The sequence below is a fragment of the Pteropus vampyrus genome, unplaced genomic scaffold (assembly GCF_000151845.1).
Source record: "Pteropus vampyrus isolate Shadow unplaced genomic scaffold, Pvam_2.0 Scaffold134, whole genome shotgun sequence".
NCBI lineage: Eukaryota > Metazoa > Chordata > Mammalia > Chiroptera > Pteropodidae > Pteropus > Pteropus vampyrus.
In genome coordinates, this window is record NW_011888915.1 from 4,250,285 (window position 1) to 4,274,964 (window position 24,680).

General features: G+C 41.6%; 1 protein-coding gene across 1 annotated transcript in view; it reads right to left on the minus strand.

Moving 5' to 3' along the window:
* Positions 1-24,680, minus strand: part of PPP2R2B (protein phosphatase 2 regulatory subunit Bbeta) — a 411,123-nt gene that overhangs the window by 69,276 nt on the left and 317,167 nt on the right. The window contains exon 5 of the mRNA XM_023534916.1: positions 22,394-22,506. Within this exon, the coding sequence (XP_023390684.1) occupies positions 22,394-22,506 (113 nt within the window). The remainder of the gene's footprint in view (positions 1-22,393; positions 22,507-24,680) is intronic.

Below are 24,680 nucleotides of genomic sequence, written 5' to 3' on the forward strand. Positions count from 1 at the left end.
AGCTATTTCGAGGAAGATAAATTGACCTGGATGGATATTTATATGACTGAGCAGAGTAATGTGTATGGTATGACTTCAATTTTGTAAAAACAAAACGAAATCATCTCCATTCATGAATGCTAACATATGTTTGTGTAGACATTGCGAAAGGTATGGAAAGACATGCGCCAAACTAGTAACATGAGTTACCTTGATTGTGAGGCCTCGATACACTATGATGTGACTTGAGGCTATAACCATGCATTAGTTTTGCAATATAAAAGAAAAAGAAGGGAAGTCCTCTTGTCTAATGTCCCGCCTGGGTAGGATTCTTAAGTTTCTTCAGTCTGCGTTGACTCTTCCTGGGGAAGTTTGAGCAGCTCTAACGAACACAACTTCCTCATCCCTGTGAGCTTAGATCTGCTTTCCTGAACTGCCCACGTGTTAATTCTCTGGGTTGACAGAGAGCCAGTCCACCCCCTTCCTCTATGCAAAGCCCTTCAGATATTCCAGGATAGGTCTCCCCATTTAATAAACGATACCCAAACCTGGCTTACAATCTTCCTACCTTGCAGTCAGGGATGCTTCACGTCCACTAATGCTCAGCTTTACTGAACACGAGGCACCAGCTCAATGCACAGAGAACTGTATTCTTCTATACAAGACATGCGTTTCCTACTTCTGTAACAGTCCATATCACATCATCAACTACAATTCTCAGGTCTTTTTTCTAATAAATTTATGTCAAGTCAAATCTTTTCTATGCTACTGACTGATTTGAACCTGAATGTGATTTCCTAAATTCTCCTCCTCAGGATTTATCCCTTTCTCTTAAAAGTGAAACACAGGGGTGGGAAACAGAATGTGCGTGAATGCAGAAGATGTGGTGGGAATCGAATGAATTATCGATTCTGGATAAGTGGACTTTTCTGCATAATGAAGAAGACAGGTCAGAGGATGGATGAATGTGTTAGGAACATGGAGAAGACAACGATAGTGTTCCAAAGTTTGGCTGGAGGGTGGGAGGAACCTTAAACCTTCTGTCTCTCCAATGGCAGGGCTGAATTTGAACTGTAATAATCCTGGCAAATAAAATTGTTACATGAAGTCAGCGGGGGAAGAGAGAAGGTTTGCCATTTCCAAGGAGTGAGAGTAGGACCAGGCAGAGAACAGAGGTGAAAGAATGGGGCAAGGAAGAGTAGAGGGTATCTGAGAAAAGCAGCAGCACATAAGACCTTAAAAAGAAAAAGGAACGTATGCCTCCAGAAAAATAGAAATGGGGCAAGAGAGAAAAAAGTGAGGTGGGGAGGGAGGGGAGCTAATATTCAAGTCTGGATTGTTTAGATGTCAAGAAAGGAACTTTCTCAAACTTACTTGAAAAAAAAATAAAACCCCCAAAAACAAAAAAAATAAAAGGATTATTATAGGATAGAAAAATCTTACAGATATCGGGACAGGAAATGGAGCGTGTGAAAGGGAACAGAGACTCGGCACGCTGTTAGGGACCTGGGGAACTGTACTTTTTCTGTCCCTCTGCCTCTCTCAGGGGCCAGCTGGTCTCTTAAACTGCTTTCCTCTGCAGGTCTGGCCCTTTCTGCTCTCTTTACCAATAATAGTTAACTTGGTCGGTTTAGCAGTCTGCCTGTGATCTCCAACGAGTCATACTAACTCTGACTCTGTAAACACTTCCAAACCACACACTCAGCACTATTAGAAAGGAGTAAAGAAAACACGAGCAGGGAGGAAAACTAAGGAGGAAGAAGGAAGAGTCAGACCCTCCTAATAAGTCTTGTCCCTGCCCTTGAACTCACTGCATTCATAATCACCTCTGCACCTTTTTCCACAATGCTCCTCTGTTCACCCACTTCCAAGTAATCCCCTTCCCTAAGTCTTCCCTGATTCTGATCCTGATTGCTCCAATTAAGAGAACTGTCCTCATTCCTCATGCCATGTACACACTCCATCCAGTGGAGAAGAATCTGATATTTTGAAGAGTCCTAAAGAAAAAGATGAATTCTTTAGCTTCCTTCTTCACCCTGGCACTATTTCGACAGCCTTCATGGAAACGTTTCCTAACTTGAGTTCTTAGTGATATTATTTAGACTTGTAAATCTCTTTCCAGGATGGTAAAACCAAATCAGTCACTATTCCCTGGATAGAAATTTCATATTGTTTGGAATGTTGTTAAATTGCCTTTGCATCTTCTTCAGACTGTGAACCCGTTTCTTTAACACTTATAATCTTCTCCTTCTCTGTCAATCATACAAATTCTATAAGACCTTTCTACAGCAATCACATACTTTTTTTTTTAAGACTAGACTGTTAACCTGTATTAGAATAAGAGTTTATCCTGAACTGAAGAAAATTTGGTAATTACTTTTTCTGGAACAACATACTATTTTGGATAACTTATACCTGGTCTAGTTTTAACTAACACTTTTATGTTGTTATTCACTAAGACCCTGGGATCTTTTTCTGCACATTCGCTTTGTCCACATTCTACACATGAATGGCTGGATTTCTCTCCACACCCACTAGCACTATCCTTTGTTCTTTTAGAACTCTATATCTTATCTGTTCCCATCTAGTTTTCAAGGTTGCCGATCATTTCCTTACTTATTTCTCACTATTTCTTTGTCCCCTAGTTGTGTGAAATAGGAGCCTGTACAATGATGGGGAGCAGGATGGAGCCCTTAGCTTCTGAGGCTGACTCACAGGACCATAAATCCCATTTCTTTTTCCTCCTGAAGGGAGGGACAGGAATTATTTACTCAAATGGCCAAAGCAGAGGATCTTTTCAAAAACCATATCGCTCTGGGGCTAACAATTAAAAGGGAAAACTAATCATACAGGAGGGAAAGGGGACAAATACACAGTTCATTTAAAATCACTATAGTGGAACATCAAATTACTCTACCTGACTTTCACCTATTTCACATTCTACTGAGAACTTATTTTGACTCTAGGGGCGATAATTATATACTGACTTGCATCACATCTGCACTAACATATGGATTCAACTATACATGCTTAGCATAAAACAGAAAAAAGAAAGAATGTTGACTGTTGCAACTGCATTTTCTTCAATGGTTAGACACCCCGGAGTAAGTCTGAGATGGGGGTTGTGAATCTGCTCTTTCCTGAGACAGAGTATAGAGATCTCATCTCTTAGCATGTTGAATGAGCTACTAATGCTTAAAGAAGTCTATCATAAATGGTCTTTCACATTTTTGCATAGCTTTACATTGTACGTTATTCTTTATCTTGTACATAATTATACATACATATTATACGTTTATAAAAACTATGTATATTATATTTTATAGATGACTTAAGGGATTTTCCAAGGATATTTTTGAACAAACCTGACTCTTGCTTTATGGGATGACTTTAGAACCTAGCCTGTGCAAAACTGACACTTTACTGTCATTTTTTCAAATACCTACTATTTCCCATATGGCATTATCTCTTCCAAACTTCACAAAAAACCCCACGTGGTTGATACTGTTTTATCAGTATTTTAAGATATTTAAAGAACTGAGGCTCAGTGAAGTTGAATGACATGGTAAGGCATGAAGTCATTCTGTTAGGATCTCCAAGGTATGGTTTAACACAGTTTGAATTCATGGACCATACTTTTTCTACTATGTCAGGGAAACTAAAATCTTGATACTTTCTAAGCTCTTCATTTGCATGTACTGAGGTCTTCTATCTTCCTTAGTCAAGCTTTACTTGTAGTATAATATTATAAAATTTAAAAGAGTTAATAAACTATTTCCGAGCAATATTTGTTGGGCACTTACTAGATGCTAGCTGCTTTTTCCAAAAGCAGCTCACAAATTGAAAGACAAAACGGAGTCAAAAAATACATAGGCAAGAGCCAATATAGGGCCCTGTAGGTCATAAGGACTTTGGAAGCCATTCTAAGTGATAAAGGAAACCATCTGAGGCTCTTAATAGAGGAGTGAATGATCTGATTTACATTTATAATAGATCATTCTAAGTGCTATGTGGTTATCAGACTGTGTGTATAGCAGGGGAGCAAGTGTATGTAGGAATAATTGGGAGGCTTTTTTTTTTTTGTACGGCAGTGATGAATATAGGTAAAAAACAAACTAGCAAACCCAGAAAGAAAATGAAAAAGAAAATAAAAACAATTACAGGGATATAAGCTGCTTCAAGGCAACAATAGTAAAACATAGAAAAAATCTGGAAAACATAGATATTGACATGATTTATAAGCTTGAGGAAATGACATAAAACAAAATGTAAAAGCACTCAGGTATAAAAATCAAAGAAGAGCAAATTAGATATACAGAAAACAAAGAAGATCCAATGTATGTATAATTGTTGGACATGAAGAGACCAAAAGAAGTGAATGGGGAAAAAAATTAAAATATGTTTTAAAGATTACCTGAAACAAAGACTTGAATCCGATATTGAGAAGACTTGAAGAGTATATTATTTCAAGAAAAACTGATATAGAATTGCTAATACCAAAGAAAAGCCTGGTGACATTATTTCAAGTATAAAGAAAATTTATGAGATATACAGGTCTTTAAACATGAGTCAAATGCAAGAGGTAAAAAACCAAAAAAACACAAAAACCCTGGCTTTAGACTTCTTTCTACAGTAAACTCAGTGTCAGAAACATAACCAGTGTCCACAAAGTAATGACAATTTTATGTACTTTCAGACCGTGATTTAGTATAGAATCAACAACAATCTTAAGGAGACAAAAAGTCAGGGAACACAATATCTATGAGTTTCTACTAAAATAAGCTTTATGGTGGCAGGGTCTGCTTCTTTATTGCTTTCCATTTTATCCCCAGTAAATAGGGCATTAAACATAGGACATACTCAACAAATATTTGTTGACTGAATGAAAAAAATTTTTTTACATAAAGAAAATTGAAGATTTTCTTATTCAGAAATTCCTAAACTTCCCCCATCCCAGAACCAACCACCTGAGAGTTCTTAAAGAGAAATAGAAAATACAGATTGCCCAAAACTACTTTGAGATTCAGACTCAGTTGTTCTAGGGTAAGGCTTGGTTATCTTGATTCTTATAAAGCTCCCCAGATAATTGAGGGAAAGATTAACAAATGCTTGAAAAACTTCAATTCTTTCAGTACCCCTTTCAAATTTTTTACCTTATCTGTTTTACTTGGACTATTATTTACTTAATATTTTCTTTAAATAAATCTGTATTCTAGTTAGCGAAATTAATTTTGATAAGGAACTTTACCTCATGACAATCCATGAAAAACCAGTTTGCCATGAATCACCACCCCCCGCAAATAGTTTTATAAAAAAAAAATACAATGAAAAAAAGTATTCTTAGATTTTAGCCAGATATGGTCACCTGGACTTAGAGCTTATGGCCAGGTTCCTAGTTTAAAAAAAAAAATCAAGGTTTATAAGTGTTATTAGGAGGGTTAAAAATTATTAACATCAAAGTCAGACTTCGAGCTTGATAAAATCAGAATGATTTTAAACAGAAATGAGAAGAGAATAGCTTCTTCAGTTATGTGATTCAATGTTACTTAAAGCTGTGTCTTTTACCAACAGAAACAGAGTCCAGACTTTGGGGAACACAGTGATATTTAAAGGTGACCAGCACAGTACCTGGGACGGGTTAGGGAATTAATATGTCAATTTCAAACATTTATAGAAAATCTACTTTGTGTCAGACACAACGCTGGGTCTTGGGAATAGGACAACAAATAAGACAGTTTCTGTCTTTAGGGGTTGCTCAATGCTATTTCATGTACCTTTTCACAGTTGGAAATTGCTAAATGGTTTGATGAGATATTTGCATAAATGGAGATCTGTCTGGTCATTGACTGCAATTCTTTCTCATTCATGTGTAGCTGCAGCTTCCAAATCCAGAAAAGTGTGGGACTGTGTCTTTTACACTTGTTTCCTATAATCATAATAGTACCTAATGGGTATGGAGGGCTTGCACCTGTGATACCCCATCAAGCACATAGCATGATCTATCTCATCTAACTCTCACAACCACCATATGAAGCAGGGGGGATAAGTGATGGGTAACACCTCCTTTCTCAGATGAGAAAATCAAAGCATTGCTCTTATAGGAGGCCCTATCCATCCCAGTGAGCACAACGCTACATCCTCAGTTTACCTTCCTGGCTGAGATCCCTACTATGGCTTTTCTTCCATTGTATCATCTGCTATTGCTATTTAAATTCCACTTCCTTATCCTGGTGTGATCAGAAAAGGATCACATGACTCCAATGGTAGTCTCATTAACTTCTGGTTATTAAAGGGGGAAATGCGGAGCATGGAGGCAGGTGCAGATGGGGACTGCTGGACTCAGAATTAAGTTAAATGATAAGCAAAACAAAGGGAGAGAATAAAGAGAAAATTTCACTGGAGGTTAAGAGAAAAATAATGAGCTCTTTTTTTAAACACAAAAGGAGAATGTAAGTGGTGAAGAAGGAAGCCAAGCTGCTGGAGCTTGGCAGGGGGTCATTTATTGATCGACAAGTACGAATGTGCCAAGAAGAAAGACATAGAGGAGGAAAATTACTTGCTGCAGTTTTCACAATGGGAGACGTCCAACAAAGCAAGAGATGTAAATTTCCCAGGGGAAGAAGATTATGAAGTAAGATTCTTGTCATCAAGTCCTCAAAAGGCAATGCACTATTTTGTTGTTATTGCTTTGTTCTGTTTTGTTTTTAAGCGCTGGTTTTGATGCCGAAATAGGATCCAACCATGTAGTTTGCCCTCGATGCTGGCAGATATATATAGCTGTTTGGGGTATAAGAAACTGGGGCTAAATATTTCGAAATCTCATAATGATACAGAAGATCTAGATTTGCCCAGGGAATGGGTTTCTATGGATTCTCCCAGTGAAAGGAGGAGAGACTAGCACTGGAGGCAAAGGAATAACTTTTCATCAAAGATACTGCTGGGGTGGGGGGAAGGGGTGCCTCGAAAGACACAGAAAAGGCAAGCAGAGTTTGTCCAAACATTACAGACGAAAGTTGCATTATCTATCTCGACAGGGGAAACCACTAGCAGAAACTGAGCTAAATAAAGACAGCTGAGAAAAATGGAAACCACATTATGTTTCAGCAGGTAAACAAATAAAGATGGCAGACAAACCTCTCTTTTTATAAAGCGCTATAAGCAGCTGTTCAGTTTGGACCATTCACTTAACACTTCTTTGTTAACTTCCAAATCTTTGAAGGACTCTGACTCCAGACTCTCCCCAACTATTTATTTTTCCTTCATGAGAATTCTTTCATTTAAAATGACATTTTATTCAAGATATATTTATAGGTATGTAAATTTTTTTTGTTCTTGAATTACAGAAAATGAGACAAACCCAGCTCTTGAGTTGTGATACCAAATATAGGGAGGCATTTTCATTGTTTAAGGTGGCAGAATTAGGCAACCTAACTTTACAGACTGTTTGGGATGTCAATCTCTCGACATCTATGGCACTCGCAAATGCTTCAGCTCATACATTTGTCTTCTTCCCCAGAAGAGACCAATGCCAATAAAGCTCATTTGCCTGAGTTATGGCTTTTTCCTTTCTGATAATCAGTGAGAATTATGCAAAGACACAGTGTTGTTATCAAACAGAAATAGAGAGCAAACTCATTCCACCTGATAATTTGGCCCGGCACATTGTTTTTCCAGAGTCTATCTCACCACAGATGCTGGCAGGATGATTTCTATAAAAAGCAGTCCAATTAAGGGGAAAATTTCTGGAAAGTCAATTGTAGTGTCTGCTGTTGTATTTACAAATGTCAACCAGGTTAATGAGCTTGTGCTGGAAGACAAAAACAGAACTTTTTTCTTGGTGGTCGAGACAAAGGAAAAAGATGAAGAGAACTTTATTTTGTTTTGTTTTCTTTTAAGGAAAGTGATCTACTTGGACGGTGTTTCTTCACTGGAATAGAGAATAAAGACAGAAGGCCTAACATCTGAGAGTGGATCCTTTGATTTAGGCAGAGAATTCTGCATTTTTGATGATGAATGGTCGGAGGCGGAGGCAGAGTCTGAAGGAAGATTCACAACCAGAATCCTTAGTCAAAGTTGACAACTTTCCAGGCATTTGTTAAAGCCATCATCCCAGAGGCCACTTCCATGAGACTGGGCCACAGCCTCTTCCCTACGAAGGAGGTGCTTGTACTAAAGCACATAACTTTTCTTAGCTCAGTGAGAACTGCAAAGTTCACTGGGCTTTCAAAAATAGCTCTTGAAGGGTGGGTATGTTCTTACTTCGGTTTATCCATAGAGACTCAAAATGATGATTTATTTTCCATTATTTCCTTATTTTTATGTACGGAGTTTTATCAAGTGCCCTTAATGAGAATTTCCGTTAGGCCAGAGATGTGAATGTTCACTAAAAAGTCTTAGTGTTAATGTATCTTAGGTACAAGTTAGAAGTCCCTTCCTTCTTACCTATCCTCACAGAACTGTATGCTTCCATTAAAAGCAGCAGCCGGGGTCTACCAGTTATCTCTCCACTCAGAAGATTCCTGATTTCCAGCTTAGAGCTAGCTACCTAATTTTGAATAGTAGTAAAAGCCAGATACTATGCTAGCATTTTTTTCCGATAACAAGTCCTATAATATAGGTACTTTATTGACGATAAAACTGATACTTTAAGAGCTTAAAGAGCCCAAAGTCATACAAAGACAGAGCTGGGATTTGAATACAGAGCTGTTTTTCTAAAGCCTTTTAACCACTATGCTAGACCCTCCCTCCTCCCAGAATGGTTCCAACTGTGTGCTTTGCTCCCCTAGCAGAAGATAAGTGGAAATAAGTCAGCCTCCCATTTCTTCTGGCAATAAGAACATTTTGCTCACACTTTTTTGAACAAACAGGAGATTTTGTTTTATTTTAAAGTATTCATGTGACTCATTCCTTCAGCACCCACATCTCTCTGTGTACTGTCTTGACTCATATTTTGGGTCTGTTCACATAAAATATACTGCATTTCTCTTTTAGAGAATTTTAACTGGCAGCCGACACATTTTGGGCCATGTTATTTCACAGATAAGCTTCTCATTAAAATATATGACGGTGGAAAAGAAGAAAATTTCCTCCATCCCTGGCAGGAGGAATATCTGGGCTGGACAAACACACAGTTCCTTTTTAATGCAGATACCACTGATCAAAGTCCCCTTCCAAAGCTCTGGGAACTGGGTTTAGCTCTATCCTGGAGAATGAACCAATTCACCCACAGTTTTGTTCACTCTGCCTAGAGTAGCCTAGAAGAAGCACAAGACAGTGTTTCCTGAGGTTTGCTGCACACGTTAGTAGTTTGGGTATACTCACATAGAACCTCCCAGGTTCTCACAGTCTGCTGGCTACTTGGTATTTCATTAAATAGAAAATGCGATGAAAATTTGGGCATTGTCCAATCAATTTAAGCTTCTAAACCTTTATTAATATCTTTTGCCTTGCCTGCCTTCATTCAATCTTTTTTCACTTTTATGTTATTTTTTGGCCCTAGAAACACCCCGATATCCTGGACTGTGATATAGCAGATTGGCCACAGTTGGGCTCTAGCTAGCTCAGAGGTTTTTGCCCAATAAATGAGAGAAAGGAATATGGCAACAATAATGATTACTATGGTGATTGTACAATAGGGAGATCTAGGACCACACAGAGTGAGCTTAATACCAAACATCTCCCCTTTGGAGTCTGGGAAAGCTTTGGTGGCTGCTATTGTTAGATTAGCGATAAAAGCCATTAGCAAATGCCAGAGAAACAAATTGCCCTTTCCTGGAGCCAGTGGGCATTTGTCTCTGTCGATCCTCTGGGCATGGGGCTCTGTTCTCTCTGCATGGATAGCAGAGCATATCCTGCTTTGGAGCCAAGCGTGAGATCTTTAATATGGTTCTGCACTGCTAACCAACCTCAGTCACTTCGCTCGCTCGCTCGCTCGCTCGCTCACTCTCTCTCTCTCTCTCCCACTTTTTGCATGGAAAATTGAGGTAATGATTTATACGTCGTAAGCAGTACTGACAGGTGCACTCTATCTTGGCTTCCTCCAGCCCCGGGACTAATCGGAAGCTTATCTTTTCCTTTGTGTAATAGGGAGCTGTCAGGTTCTATGACCCTCCAAACAATTCAATCACTCATGGGAGGATTCACCTTGGAGGGAGGACGACTTGATATTGAAGAAGCTCTGTGGAGGCCATGCCCTGACATGTATAAAAACAGTGGCAGTCAAGGGGCTGGAGGGCAACCTGGCCACACTGAAAAATGCCATTTGCTTCCTAAATTTAAACTCTTCGTATCCACCAGGAACATTGTAGGTTGGACCAGCAGCTTTTCTGTCTTGGTGTATATCCTGTCTGGGGTACAGAACATTCGAGCAAAGAGGAGGCCGTTTCAAAAAAAAAAATGACCAGTGCAAAGAAGAAAGGGCTTGTATTGCTCTGGAGAGAAAGAGCGGATTCCCTAGGCTGGCCTATGATACCCAACGTGGTCTAGGTATAACTTGCCTGCCATTGTCACCCGCATCTTGCTGGTCCCACATATCTCCTTGTGCCCAGCGTTCCAGCCACTCTGGCCTTTGATCCATCCCTTGTTCTCCTGTGTGACTCCCCGCCTCATGGCCTTGGTCCACGGCAATTCTTCTGCCTGAAATGCTCCTCTTGCTTTTCTCCTTACCTGCCTCCCGCTTCAGCTCAATTATTGGCTCAGAAAATTCTCTGCTTTCCCTGAGTGTATCAGAGTCCCTCATCACCTGTTCTCCTCTGCCTCACCCACCTTCCTCTGCAGCCTCCATCCCGGTGCCAAGTTTTATAGTAGGGGCCTTTGATTCATGCCCTTTCTGACCAAAAGAGCCTGTAAGCTCCATGAGGGCAGGAATCATGCCATTTGTGTTCACCGCTATAACTCCAGGGCCTTTCACAGTGCCCGGCTTACAGTGAGTACTCAACAAACACTTGTAGAATTAGTGAAAAAATAGAAATGAGACCTAGGTGGTGCCTATGTTCTTAATTGATTTGACCATCAAGTGGGGGCAAAGGCACATTTAATCAGAAGCCCAGCATGGCAGTCATCTGTAAGTTCATCTACACAGAGGACTTTGCTTTGGAAAGGAATGACGTGGCCTTGGTCTCTCACTTCTACCTCGACATCTAAGCTTACAAGTCCTGAACTCCTGCTCTCTTGCCTGCATTGATAATTTTATGTTTCTCCCACAGAATACTTTTCTCAGACGCTCTTTGACTTTGTAGAGCAAATTATTTGAAAATAAATACATAAATAAAGCTTTCAGAAGTTTCTAAACATCTGCATGTTTGGTATTAAAATAGCAGGATAATTGGATAAAGTTTTCACTTTATGTTTGGATGTTTTGGCATTAAAAAGACAATGTCCTTATGCCATTCAAAGTTGCAGAACTCTGAATTGCTGAAAATAATTAGACGACTTGGGATCATGAAACAGAGAAGAGAACATTGAGAAAGTGCTCAGGCAGTGTTTAAACACACAGCAGAATTGACTGTAAGGTAAGGCGTGGGAATGGGAAGTCGGGTGCTGTTACTATTTGCAAATAAAAGCTCATAACTGGCTAGTTTCTCACTGGATTGTAAGCCCAGTGAGGGCAGGGACCACACGTCTATTCATGACTGTATATGCGCAAACTTCTTTTTATACAAATGCAGATTAGATAATGATAGGTTATACAGAAGGAAACATTTGTAAACAGTGATGGTTTTCTGATTGGCTAATGGGAAGTTTCTGCTTCAAGAAGTCTCTGACAGTAGGATCAAGCCTCCACTGGCTCAGACAGTTGAATACCATCACTGTTGAGAAGCCAGATAACATGGTGGTTAAGAGAGTGGGGGTGGTCCGCAGTCAGACAGCCAGGCATGGACCCTCGTTCTACCACTTACTAGTGAGCAACCATGCATAAATTGCTTCCTCCATACGGAGCGGTTGCCTCATCTGTGAAATGGTGGTAACAGTTCTAAACTCATGGGGTTATGGTGAGAATTCAATGAGGAAGTCCACAAAGTGCCTGGAACAGTGTCAGGCACTGGGAAGTTCTCAGTTAATGTTAATGAATCGAATGTCAAGAGAGAGGCTCTATGATGTGTCTTTCACCATCATGTGATCCTGTGACCGGAAGGCAGTCAGAGCTGAGTGAAAATATTACCCCTATTTTCCAACCCAGTTCTTTTAGCCAGCATTTCCCTAAGTGACTTCTATGACTATACTACTGAAAGTAATAGATGTATGAACTATTTGTTAATAATGGTCCATGACAAGATAAGGAGCTCAAGCCAGATTCAGTGCATTGCATCATTCATTGAGAAAGTAAAGCAAGGGAAAATAAAAGCGTCAGCCGAACTCTACAGTGGCTTAGTGATGTGGACGGTTGATATTCTGGTATAAACTCCTTATCTTGTAGAACGGCCTGAGCCAAGGACCACATTTTAAGTAGAATGCTATAAAGAATGGTAATCCTATGAGAAAAGGGTTTTTCATGGTCAAACAAGTTCAGTGGAAAATATTGCATGCTGTATGTCTTTCTTGGAGTTTGATAGCATATATTCGTAAATTAAAGGTCCCAAGAAACCTCGAATAAATTTGTTTAAATGTACATAAGCTAGGGTTTCCTATACTTTCTTAAGCAAGACACATTTGTGAACGTGTGTGTGTCTGTTTTTGCCACCACCTTTAATATTTTTCTACTAAAGAACACAAGCCCAGCTGACCATCTGATCACGATGACAAGTTACAAGAGTATGCCTCACTCTCGTCCACTCAAAAAAATACAAATCTGAAACCTCCTAGTTAGAAAATTCCTTCCTTTCAGGCTCAATCATTCTAAGGAATGATTGTAAAATGTTTTCCTTCAACTAGATTCTTATTTTTATTTTTATGCATTAAAAAAAGGGAAAAAGAAAAAAAGAGTATTTCCCCATACACTAACTTCTAGGGAAATATCTAAAAATCTTTTTCTCTGATGACTATTTAAAATGTTTATATCGATGTATCATCAAAGACTGGTTTACAACATACTAGGATCAAAGTGATTGTGTCTTCTACTGAACTTGATTCTGAATCCATTTACGTTAATTATTTCCTACCAAAATCTCATGTATAATGAGCAGGGGCCCTAGGATTCCTTTGTGACTTCAAATTAGTTATTTATATAACCTGGTAGGAAAAGGGACCTAGGCGCATATGTTTGATCTCCAGTGAAGTAAATCTAATTGAAAAAGAAATACAAATCAGTTCTAGGCTTTGTTAACATTCTAAGGTTTCTTGAGGGATGTGCTGCTTCGGAACCGCATGCCTCGTGCGTGCGTGCACACACATATAAGCTCACGTGCAGTTTCTATGGCTAGAACTCAAATCTCTCAAACAATGAGCTCACATTTCACAGCCAATGACTGGTTTGGAGACGTCTTTCCCATTACACTCATAATTCAGGTAATTTCATCTGAAAGATTCAGAAAATGGAGGTAGTTTTCTCCATCGAATCATCCAATTATGTCTGGATTTTCCACTTTAAAAATATTCAGAGAGTCTTTGAAAGAAAAAGACAGGGACAATCATACTAACATCTCCTCTTTTGAGGAAAACCCATCTGGGTCAGTGTGAATTAGGTTTAACATAGTGACAAGATCCTCTCTTGCAAAGCCTGAAAAAGGTCAGCAGCCCGCCCTGGTTTGGTCAACCCTCCCGCATCTCTGAATTCAGACCATTTAATGACTATGGTTAGAAAAAGAGAATGGTTCCTGGTTTAGGATTCCATTTTACCTTGCGATTAGGGAATTTGTAACAGAGGCCATGGAAACATCGAGATTTTCTTCTCTAATATTATTCTTTTCTTTTTCTGGTAACTCGTGGAATTCTCAGCTTCCCACTGTCATCGAATACTCATATGAGGAGTCATTTACTCGTTCCTATCACATTCAAGAAGACATGAATGCCTTGCAAAGGAGTTGGAACAAAGGGAGAAAGGGAGAAAGGGACCAAGAGAACTTGATCTTAAACCAGGTGTAGGATTCTGCTTACAATTACATCTGTGTTGGATCTAATTACTACATGGTAAATTCAGCATAACAAAAGGTTGCTTTGAGATGAAAGAACATATTTTACTGTCAGTGAATACACTCTGAATACCAAGACAGCTATGGAGAACCAGTACAAACACACATTCAAAATAAAGCATAATAGATTGCTGGTCCTCAAACATAATACTGCTTTGAATCTTTTCAGTCTATTCATCAGACTTTCCTAAAATTCCTGGCGTCCAGGAGAAAGACAAGACAGAAAGGAAGAGGAGAAAGGTAATAACACATATCGAGCATCTACTGATCACAAGACATCATGCTGGATACTGACAGCACGTTACTCTATTTTGTTAGCCAGGCCTTTGTGGGAAGAATGTATGATGATTTTCATTTTACAGATGATGGATAAGACGTACTCAGAGGTCTGGCCCCTTCGTGAAGACTGTAGCCTAGTGTTATGATCACAGGCTCTGGAGTCAAGACCAAATCTGGTTAAAAATGTAACTCTGCCTCTTAGTAGCTGTAGCCTTTGGGTGAGTCACTTCAGCTTTCCGAACCAAATGTTTTCATTTGTAAAGTGGGCATAAAAACAGTACCTACCTTACAGGGCTACTGCCAGGCTGTAATGAGATGGTGCTTGTAATGTGCCTAAGAGAAAGCCTGGCACACAGTACGCATTTAGTTAATCTCTACAGTATTATTGCTGTCAGAGCACATTGTCTATCAGGTGGGCTGCCCCCTCCTCACTCCCAATTTGACGAGCAGTAAGGGAAAAAGTTTGAGTTACAAAGGGCAGAACCACTCACACACAACCTAAACTGATTGGCTCGCAGAAAGAAGCTCACTCTAAATTGACTCGGTCACCAAGTGTAAAGGTAACTGCGTTTTGATATTATTATTGCTTCCCGACTATTCTCTGTGGAATTGCGAAGGAGGAGGAGGGACGAGGACAAAGGAAGAACTTACAAAAGCGAATCAGAGAACCCTCACTCTGTAGTGGAACTTGAGTTCACTTTGCAATGGCCCCCAAACCCAGTTGGAGTTCAGAACTTCCTGGGAGATAGCTGAGAACTATGGTAGGTCCCCTGGCTGTGCTCCTAGAGATTCTGAGTCAGGGAGTCTGCCAGGGATGGTTTAAGACGTTTCTGGAGTCTGAGCATCATCTAGGTTTGCTACGCCATGACCTAGTTCCTCGCACGCTTTCTGTTCCATCTTCCTCGAACACAAAATGGAAAACCCACCCGGGCCCAAGGACCATCTCTGTCATAGGTTGTGCTCTAGTCCTTGCTTTTTCATATTTTGGTTTACAAGGAATAGTCAGATGACTATACCAGACATTCCGTTTTTAATACAAGAGGTGGGATAGTAGTATGGATTTTAGTATCATAAAGAAATGAGTTCAAGTCCAAGCACTACTACTTACTAGCCGCCTGACCTCAGGCAGATTGCTTAACCTCTCTGGCTTTAGGTCTACTCTTCTAAATGGAGCTTTATTTCAGTCCCTACTTTATAGGTTTGTCTTGAAGATTAAATTAGCCAAGACATGCCAAGTGTCCCTGGAACACAGCAAATGCTCAATAAATGTTTGCTGCTCTTACCACTATTCCAATGGAATGACTTCCTTTGCCTGACACTGAATACGACTAACACTATCTCGCTGAACATTAGTCAAAGAACAGGACGGGGACATCCACAACCCTCATCCCCAAGAAGCGAAGCATGTCACAACACTGAGGCTTGTCGGTGAGGGGAGTGCCTGCGATTCCTGTGGAGTGCTTTCTGATTCCATAACTGAAACCCCATGACACAGACAGATACAATCAGATAATGATGGCAATCAATAACGATAACAGAAATTATTATTTATTTTCATAAACACAGAGTACGCGCGTCCCGCTGAGTTACACGCATCACATGCCAGCATTCCCTTTTGGGGCAGTCAATCAATGGGAGATCTCACTATCCACCCGCAGAGGCAAGAGCGGGAGGGAGGGAGCGAAGGTTGAGAAATTACCCACACCAGAGTGACACATTCACAGAGTTAATCTAATCCAGGGGGCCATCCGGGTGCTATTGCAAGCCTGTGAATATGGAACAGGCTTGATTGATTTTTCACTGCAGTAGCTAAACACTTCATTGTTATTTGCGACAAATATGAGGAAAGATGAAACTGTAAAAGAATTGGATATTTAGCCCCCAGAGCAGCAATAAATCACAAAATGCATTCTAGAAAAATTAAAAATGGTAGGGGTGAGCTGTATCTGTGTCCTAAGAGGCCTTGGTTATGAAAGCATAAACCCCAAATTAAAACCTAGGGCAGTCATGGCCGGTCCCGATTCCACCAGTAATTTGCACTGAAACTGGCCTTGGGTGACCCGTTGTCATGCAGTGAGCTTCACCACACAGCCTTGGGTGACCCGTTGTCCTGTGAGCTTCACCACACAGCCACCACAGAGGCAGCAAGAAAGCATAAACCACATGTTTTCTGGACAGAAAACATTTGATTCTCAGTTCTGCCTCTCAGAGCCTCAGTTTCCCCTTTTTTAAATGAGGACAAACACATCCATCCCACCAGAAAGAGAGAGATGGCAATTCACATCCTATTTGCCTTCCCGAATCCTCCAGAGCATCAAATGAGACCTGCAGCATGAAAGAGCATCCATCCGAGGTGCTTCTCACAAACTTCCACCTGACCTGCATTTCTTCCTCTGAACCCCATGGCAACCTTCTTTGCTTCTCTCAGGACGCATTCCCTATTCAGTGCTTCTCAAAGCGTGGCCCAGGGACCACCTGCATCAGAATCACCTGGAAGTTTTCCAGGAGGGGTCTTGTCAAAGACATCACTGGGTTCAATGCCGACCTTCTAAACTGCAGTTCCAAGTGATGTGGCCAATAGCTGTGTTCTAAAAAGCATCCCACATGATTATGAGGACACTGTAGTTCGAGAGTCACTGCTTAAATTAATTCCATGTTGCGGCCATTTGCAATTTGTCCCCTCCTTACCCCCTTGAGGACAGGGAGTGTGTTTTTTACTTATCTTTGTTAGACCTACATTGTAGAGCTTATCACCGTACCTGGCACATAGAAGGCACTCAATAAATAGGACAAGAGATACATCAAAAATTTCTACATGTCAGATGTTATCATCTTCATTGTTGTCTAGATCAGGGACCACACATCTAACAGTCTTGTGTAATGGTGATGGGTAGGAGCTCAGATAGACCTGGGCTCTGTCCATGGCTTTGCCACTCATCATCTGTGGGGCCTTAAGCCAGTGCTGACCAATCTGAGCCTCTGTTTACACATCTGTAAAACGGGCATGATGCTGAAGTCACAAGATTGTGATGAAGAAAGAATTGTAAAATGTACAAAAACTGCTCAGCCTAGAACTTGTCACTAGGGAGAGCCAAATAAATGTAGTTGCTGTTATTAGTAAACTTAAACTCGTGGTCTGTTTAACCAGTTCTCTAGAAAAAGGATCAGGTAGTTAAACAAGTTGTTTCACGAAAAGTATCACTTTGGGAAAACAGCTAGTCTGTTTAGTCAACCTGCCTAACCCCATGACAGGTTAGCAATAATCCTTAAAAAGTTTTTTTTTTTTTTGGAATTCGGAGCTGGTAAATGCTCACACCGATTTACTACGGTGTCTTGGACTGTGGTTAGGGTGGTGTCTGAATGCCACCACTGGGATTTGCAAACGTCAGGGTCATTCTAAGTTGGAAAATGTCACTTCGGGAAAGTCACAAGAATATGTGTGTCCTGAGTTGAGAGGAAGACAGAAACAGTCACCAGCAGAAGGCACGTGTGTAAAAACATGATGAAATTTCATCTTTTCTCTAGAAAACAGTGTACCCATCGTGTGCCTACCCTGTGGCAAAGCGGCCTTTTCAGCCCTCGCCCCTTGCATCCCACTTTCCTCGAACCAAGCTCATGCAGTAAGAAAGCTTTGCCAAAGGCTTCTGAGAGACAAGTAATCAAAGTTCCCTGCTCTGCGATCATGGATTAATAGTTTCTTAGAAAGCCGAGGCTGTAGGGAGTCAAAATGAAAAGCATCAGATCTGGGGTCAGATGGATGGGGTTTGAATCCCTGCCCTGCCATTTTCTGGCCATGAGATCTTGGGCAAATACCTTGCCTGCCCTAAAACTCTTTTTTCCACTTCTGTGAGATCTATTCATCTGACAGATATTTATTAAATGCCTACTATGTGCCATGTGTTGTTCTTGGTGCTGGAGCTACGGGGAGAGAAGACAGCATGGTTCCTGCTTTCGTGGAGCTTGCATCTCAGTGGAGGTTGAGGGGGCAGGCAGGGGACGAACGATGTATCAGGCAAAGATTAAAGCTGAGAAAAAAGTGGCAGGGTAAGGATACCAAGAATGAACGGGAAGATGTTAGCATGCTATTTTCTCTAGGGTATTCTAGGAAAGCTTCTCTAAGAAGGTGGCACGTGAGCAGAGACGTAAGTGAAAAGAGGGAGCAAAGCTTAGGATGATCCAAAGAGAATAACAGAATCTACCTGGGAGAACTCCATTGCCTAGAAGCCTTTTCACCCTTGGGAAGTGGAAGGTTGGGAAAGAAGGGCATGGAGAACCTTGCTAAGTGGAGCTACATGAGACCTCTAGGTCTCCGTTTCTCCATGCTGAGGTCAGGATCTGGAAAGTCAATGTGTGTGAACACGTGGGTGAGAGGGAGGGAACGAGAAAAAGAGGGAGGAGACAGACGTTCTGACCTGGAAAAATAATGGCGCTAATGAAGAAAACCATTCCACATGCCCAAATATATGTGTCCAAGTTTCAGAGCCATAGCTCTTGATTTTTAGTCCCAGCTCTAGAATAACCAGATGACAGACACTGGGCAAGTCACGTTCTCTCTCTGAGCCTGCATCACGCCTAAGGGCTCAGGTCTCAGAGTAAAGTAGATCGAGGTTTGGTTCTTAGCCTGCATGATCTTGGGCGTGTTACTTAACCTCTCTGAGCCTCATCTGTTCAATGGGCATTTTCAGCAGTGAACTATACGTCCTAAGGTAGCTAATGCAGATAGAGTATGCAGCAAGGTGTATGGAATATAGTAAATATTCAATAAATACTAATACTGGCATTTTTACCCGCCAGATACCTGTCTTGCCCCCCTCACTGGCTGTTCTAAAGATGAATCAAGGGATGAGGTAAGAAAACACTTTGAGATATAAATGGCACTTTACAGCTATGAGGTGCTATTGTTAAATTATCATCATGATTATTGCTTTAAATATTACGATACTGAGCAGGAAATATTGTTTTCATAGAAGTGCCTCTCATAGTCTCTCTGGGTAATGAGTGATTGGATTTGAAAGGCTATTGTCCATGAAAAAAAGGAAAAAAAATAGCCACATTCTTGCTTTGAAAAGCTGAGCCTCCTAGCACTGAAACAGAACTGGTTCATTACTCAGTGAGGATTAATTAGCTGTCCGGTATTATTAAACGTTCTAACTCTCAAGATCCACGTAGAACTGGAAACTCTGAAAGGGAGTGAGAGGTAATCATAGCACAGGGAAGAAAAAAAAAAAGCCACAATTGCTGGCAATGCAAATTTCAAGAGCAGAGCATGTTAGTAAATTATAGTCTGATTAATATCACGTCAGCTCACTCTCTGTTTGGAGTCATTGTTCTGAATCTATGGTCTTCAGGTTGCCTGGTTTTTTCTTCCGCTACCACTGGAATCAAAAAGGAAAGGAGGCTGGCCTTTTTGGTGCTCACGTGGAAAGAAAGCTGGAGGGTGGATGTTTACACTGAAATGCAGGATATTTGAAAGCCTAGATGGTAGAGGAGGGGAAATCACATATGAGTATTTATAACATTATAGCAAATGTGACTCCCAAGTTGGTACGGATAACTGTTGAATGACTGGAGAGTACCAGAGGCTCATAAAAAGTGATAGCTCGAGGAGGATTAGAGATGACAGAGTCCACTGGCCACAGATGCCCTTGTCTCAACCATCGAGTCTCGTATTAAACATGCAGATTCCACTGGACCACCCAGCTCGCTGAAGAGAGTCGACAGGATGGGTCCTGGGAATCTGCATTTGTAACTAGCATCAGGGTCGTAGTAGCACTGGCTTTGTCGAGTCCTCTACAGACACTAAGCTTGGCGAGAGGAAGTGTGATTCTCTGGCCTGGGGTCATCCAGTTGGTTAATAAAAAACCAAGAGCCAGAACAGGGATTTTCTAACTCAGCCCATCTCGGAGCCTCCTCTCCTGACTGATAACGTACAAGCCAACTTCCAAGCATTACTGTCTTACCTTGGGGACAATCTCCACTCGACTAGAAACACACATATAGGCTTTCCTTCCTCTTCATCATGGGGATGGTGTCTCCAAGGGCTAACCACAGATACATGAAAGAGGACAGGAATGCATAGTGGGGCCTAAAGATGGCATCTGAGAAACACCATCTGCACAGCAAAGAAGGGCAGGGTAACATCTAGGCAGAAGTCCATGTTGCAAACTTCCCAGTGGCACCTAATCCAACTGTTTCCCACAGGACTGCAAAGCCCTAAGGGCTGGAACACTGTCTTATTATTTTTTTGTATTGCCAGAGTAGTATTTGCCTCTTAGTAGACATTGGTAGAGTTTGTAGAGTGAATACACAGTATAAAAAGGACATGAGAAGAAAAATGAACGTGAATTTTCTCATATACACAGACCTACTAAGAGTAGGGGGTAATAATAGCGACGGCGACGATGACGATGATGACAATGATGGTGACAGTAATACTAAAACAGCAGCAGGGAACCGACATTATTGAATGCTTTCTGTGACACCCCACACAGGTTAAGCTCTTGCTCACACACAGGATAGCACTGAGCCCTCAGGACAGTCCCAAGAAGTATGACTATCATCATCTCTGTTGTGCAGATGCCACACTGGAGGCGCGAGGTGTTTATATAACATGTCCACGGTCACCAAAAAGAAAGCAACAAAGCCAGAATCCAAACCCAGGAGAGACTAATGTTCCTGCTCCTCCCTGCTCTGCCCTCTGGTCTCTGAGCATTTGGAGCATCGACCCAGTAAGATGAGGCGGACCTGTATGGCTGTTCTCCAGGCTGAAGGCACAGGCTGACGAGAGGAAACAGAGCAGCCCATGCTTGTTGGCTCAGAAGAGCTCAAGGGAAGACCAGGTACCCGTTAGCACCGGGTAAACACGTGACAGCCTAGCACCGTGGCCAGCAAAGTCTGTGCTCGAAAAGCATCTACTCAATAAAGAGATGAACAAATGAACGAAAAGAATTAATGACGAGCGAGCTAATCAGGCACACGATGATCGTTCGGTTCCCATATCTGCTTCTGAACCGAAAGTGACAACCTCTTCTCCCTATATGTACTTCACAGACTCCCTTCACATGTGGTCTCCAGTGAAGCAGCTGTGTCTGAAAGCACATATTTTATATGGCTTAAAAAGCCCCTTGGGACTAAGGCTGGTCCCATGTGTCTGCTTTACTGCCTGCACTGAACACATCCAAAACTACGCTCATCACCCAGTCTTGAACCACTTTAACCTATATCTAGAGAGCCTTCTGTTAAAAGCCCACTTTTAGAAATCCATTTTTAACACTGCTTCCCTATGAGACCTTTCCTGGTTTCCCAGAACCAATGTAATTTCTCCCTCCTTTGATCAAACTGCAACTCTCTCTGATGCTCACTGCATTTATCTTCCTCTATTTAGTGTCATAATCATTTGTATATTAGTCCTACAAATTCTCTTTCCCTACCAGATTGTGCATTTCTGGAGGGCAGGAAGGAAGCTACTCAGACTAATAGTACATATCTTTTATTGAGTCCCAGCCACAGAGTAAGGACTTTCCACTCTCACTGCATTTTATCTTCATAAATCCACGGGCAGTAAGTATTAGGTTCACTGTTTAGCAGATGGAGAAACTAAAATAACTTGCATGACTAAAGCTCAAAAAGGTTAAATGACAGTGTGAGTGTCTAGTAAGTGGCTGAATTTGAACCCAGGCCTATTAGATACAGAAGTTCATATTCTGAATTGCAAGCCTCCGACTTTCCATCTGGGTAGTCCTATACCCTGGACCTTGAGTACAGAGGATGCTCAAGACAATTCAGATAAAGTGAACAGGTAGAGGCTAAGCATATAGTAACGCGAGGCAGTGGCCATGTGGGTAAGTCTTTGGGGTTGAAAGGAAATGCATGGATTTGCAGTTACTGGAACTTGGTGCCTATCCTGCTCCTCCTCCTGCCACTAGAGACTCAGGTAAGCTGAGTCTCTCTGGGTCTTCCTCCCTCACACATTGCAGTTGCATCTCACGGGAGCAGCCAGCATGTGGCCAAACTGAGGAGCCCTTCCCCTGACCCTGGTGGCCAAGAGAGCAGAAAGATGCTGGACTCACCCGCAAGGTTGTGATGGTGGCAGGATCTCGAAGCCGGCCCTCCTCATCTTTCAGATTGTAGCCTTCTGGCCTTTTATCACGCTCGCTGACTTTCCACAGCTTCACAGTTTTATCTGTGGAGGGCAACCAGAGGAAACATTACAATACGGGAAGGCTTGTAAAGGAGTTTTGTTTTTATTTTTTCCGGTGAGGGGGGAGTAGGGAAAGTAGAGGTGATGATGGAAGGAATGGTTACAGGAGCTGGCCCGTGTCAGGGGTTTGGGTGCATAAATCTCATGTCATGTGAAGGCAGAGCTCATATTTCAAAACAAACTCATATACCGTGTGGAGACAAAGTCTCCTTGACAACGGGCTGTTAAATCTATAGCTTACACATTTATTTTGTTCATTTCATAAAAATATTTATTGAACACTGAATAGCGAGAGTAGCCACACATGCAGAATTAACTATGTTAGCACTTTGCATGGAGAATTTAATATTCACAATCGCCCTGTGATATAGGCACTATTATCTCACTGTCCTTCCCACAGCCTGAAAGGCCCTGCATGACCTGAACCGCCAACTTTCTTGCCCTTTCTGATCTCGCTGTCCATCCTACTTCCTGCCACTCCCTGTGACCCTGCCACATGACTTCCTTACAGCTCCTTGTACACATTAGTCCCACTCCTGCTCCAGGGCTTTTGCACTAGCTGTGCCTTCTGCCAGGAAAGCCCTTTACCATATTTTTCGCATGATTTTCTCCTTCATTTTGCTTTCCGTCTTTATATCCCGACCTCCATGGGACCTTTCCTAACCAATCTACACAGAAAGGTTTTCCTCATCATTCTCTATCCCCCCTCTTCCTCCTTTATTTTTCCTCCTTTATTTTCACTACCGGACAACTTATTTATTATGTTTTCCTCACTAGAAAGTAAAATCAATATAGTGGCAGGGATTCTGTCTGTCTTGTTCAATACTATACCTCTGGCACTGACAACAGTGCGTGGGATATAGTTGATGTTCAATGAATACGAGTTGGATGAATGAATGAATTTCATCTACACAGTGCATATTGCTAGCAGCACTCAGGGAAATACAATGGTAAAGAGATTCATCGAAATGCTCCTTCCCCCTTGAAGTCTTCTTGGAGTCCCCCCCAGCTGGAAACTACCTTTCTCACCTTCATACTGTTCCCTCACTTGGCACCACTTGCTGACACTTGTCATTCTCTATAGAATAAAACAGGGGTGAGAACTCTAATGCCTACAGGGGTCAGGCAGGCCAGGGGACTGAGTGACAGGGGCTGGGGGCTGGGGGCTCTGGGGAGCTGGAGAGGGCATGTCCCACCTGCAGGCATTCAATTCCATTTTATAAAGAAACATGTCCGGGCCAAACAGATCATGTCTGTGGGCCGCAGGCCTTTGGCGGCCTTCAGCAGCCTTCTTTATCAGATCCTGCATTCATTATTTGTGCTTGTTCTAACTTCTCTTCTAGAAAGCAGGGTCTCGGGTGCCTTCTTGGTATCTTCCTCTCTGCCTGCACAAAGGCAGCTTGGAACCAGACAACCTTGGGCCCCATCCCATCAAGTCCAGCCGGCCACGTGGCACAGGACTATAATTCCCATGCGGTAAGCGCCAAACTAGTATTTCTTGAGTGACAAACTAATGGGAGTACAAGATTTAGCAGGGAAAAAACTATAAAACGTCCAGTTAAATTTGGATTTCAGATAAACAAGTAATTTTTTAGTATAAATATGTCCCAAATATTCCATCTTTACAAATAAAGATACTTAACTTTGCTATGCCTCAGTTTCTTTATTTGTAAATTAAGGAAATCTATGCCTTCCTCATGGGGCTCTTATGAGGATTAGACGAAACACTGTGTGCAGAGTGTTTCATACAGTGTTGGGCTTCTAATAACGGCAACTGTTGTTAGGATGATCAAATTGGGCAACTATTCTGCAGTAATAACGTGTTCCTCTGACAGCATTAGCTTTACCCACGATGACGTCAGCACATCCTACTTCCTCCCTGTAAGACTATGGGCAGAGAGAAGCCGCCCCTCAACCCTGCCTTTACTAGGATTCCCTTTCTCCTTTGCCCACCTCATCTCACTCCTCCATCTCTCCTCACCAAATGCCTTGTCCTCAGAGGTTTGAAAAGCACCACATGGTGCAGTGGGCCTTTAGGAACCATTTGGATAATTTTACAGGTAAGTGCCCCGGTTTCCTAATATCTGGGCATCACTTGGGTTGGTCATGTCTGCTGGCACGCCTGGCAAGGCTGCTAGATGTAAGAGTTGTGCACA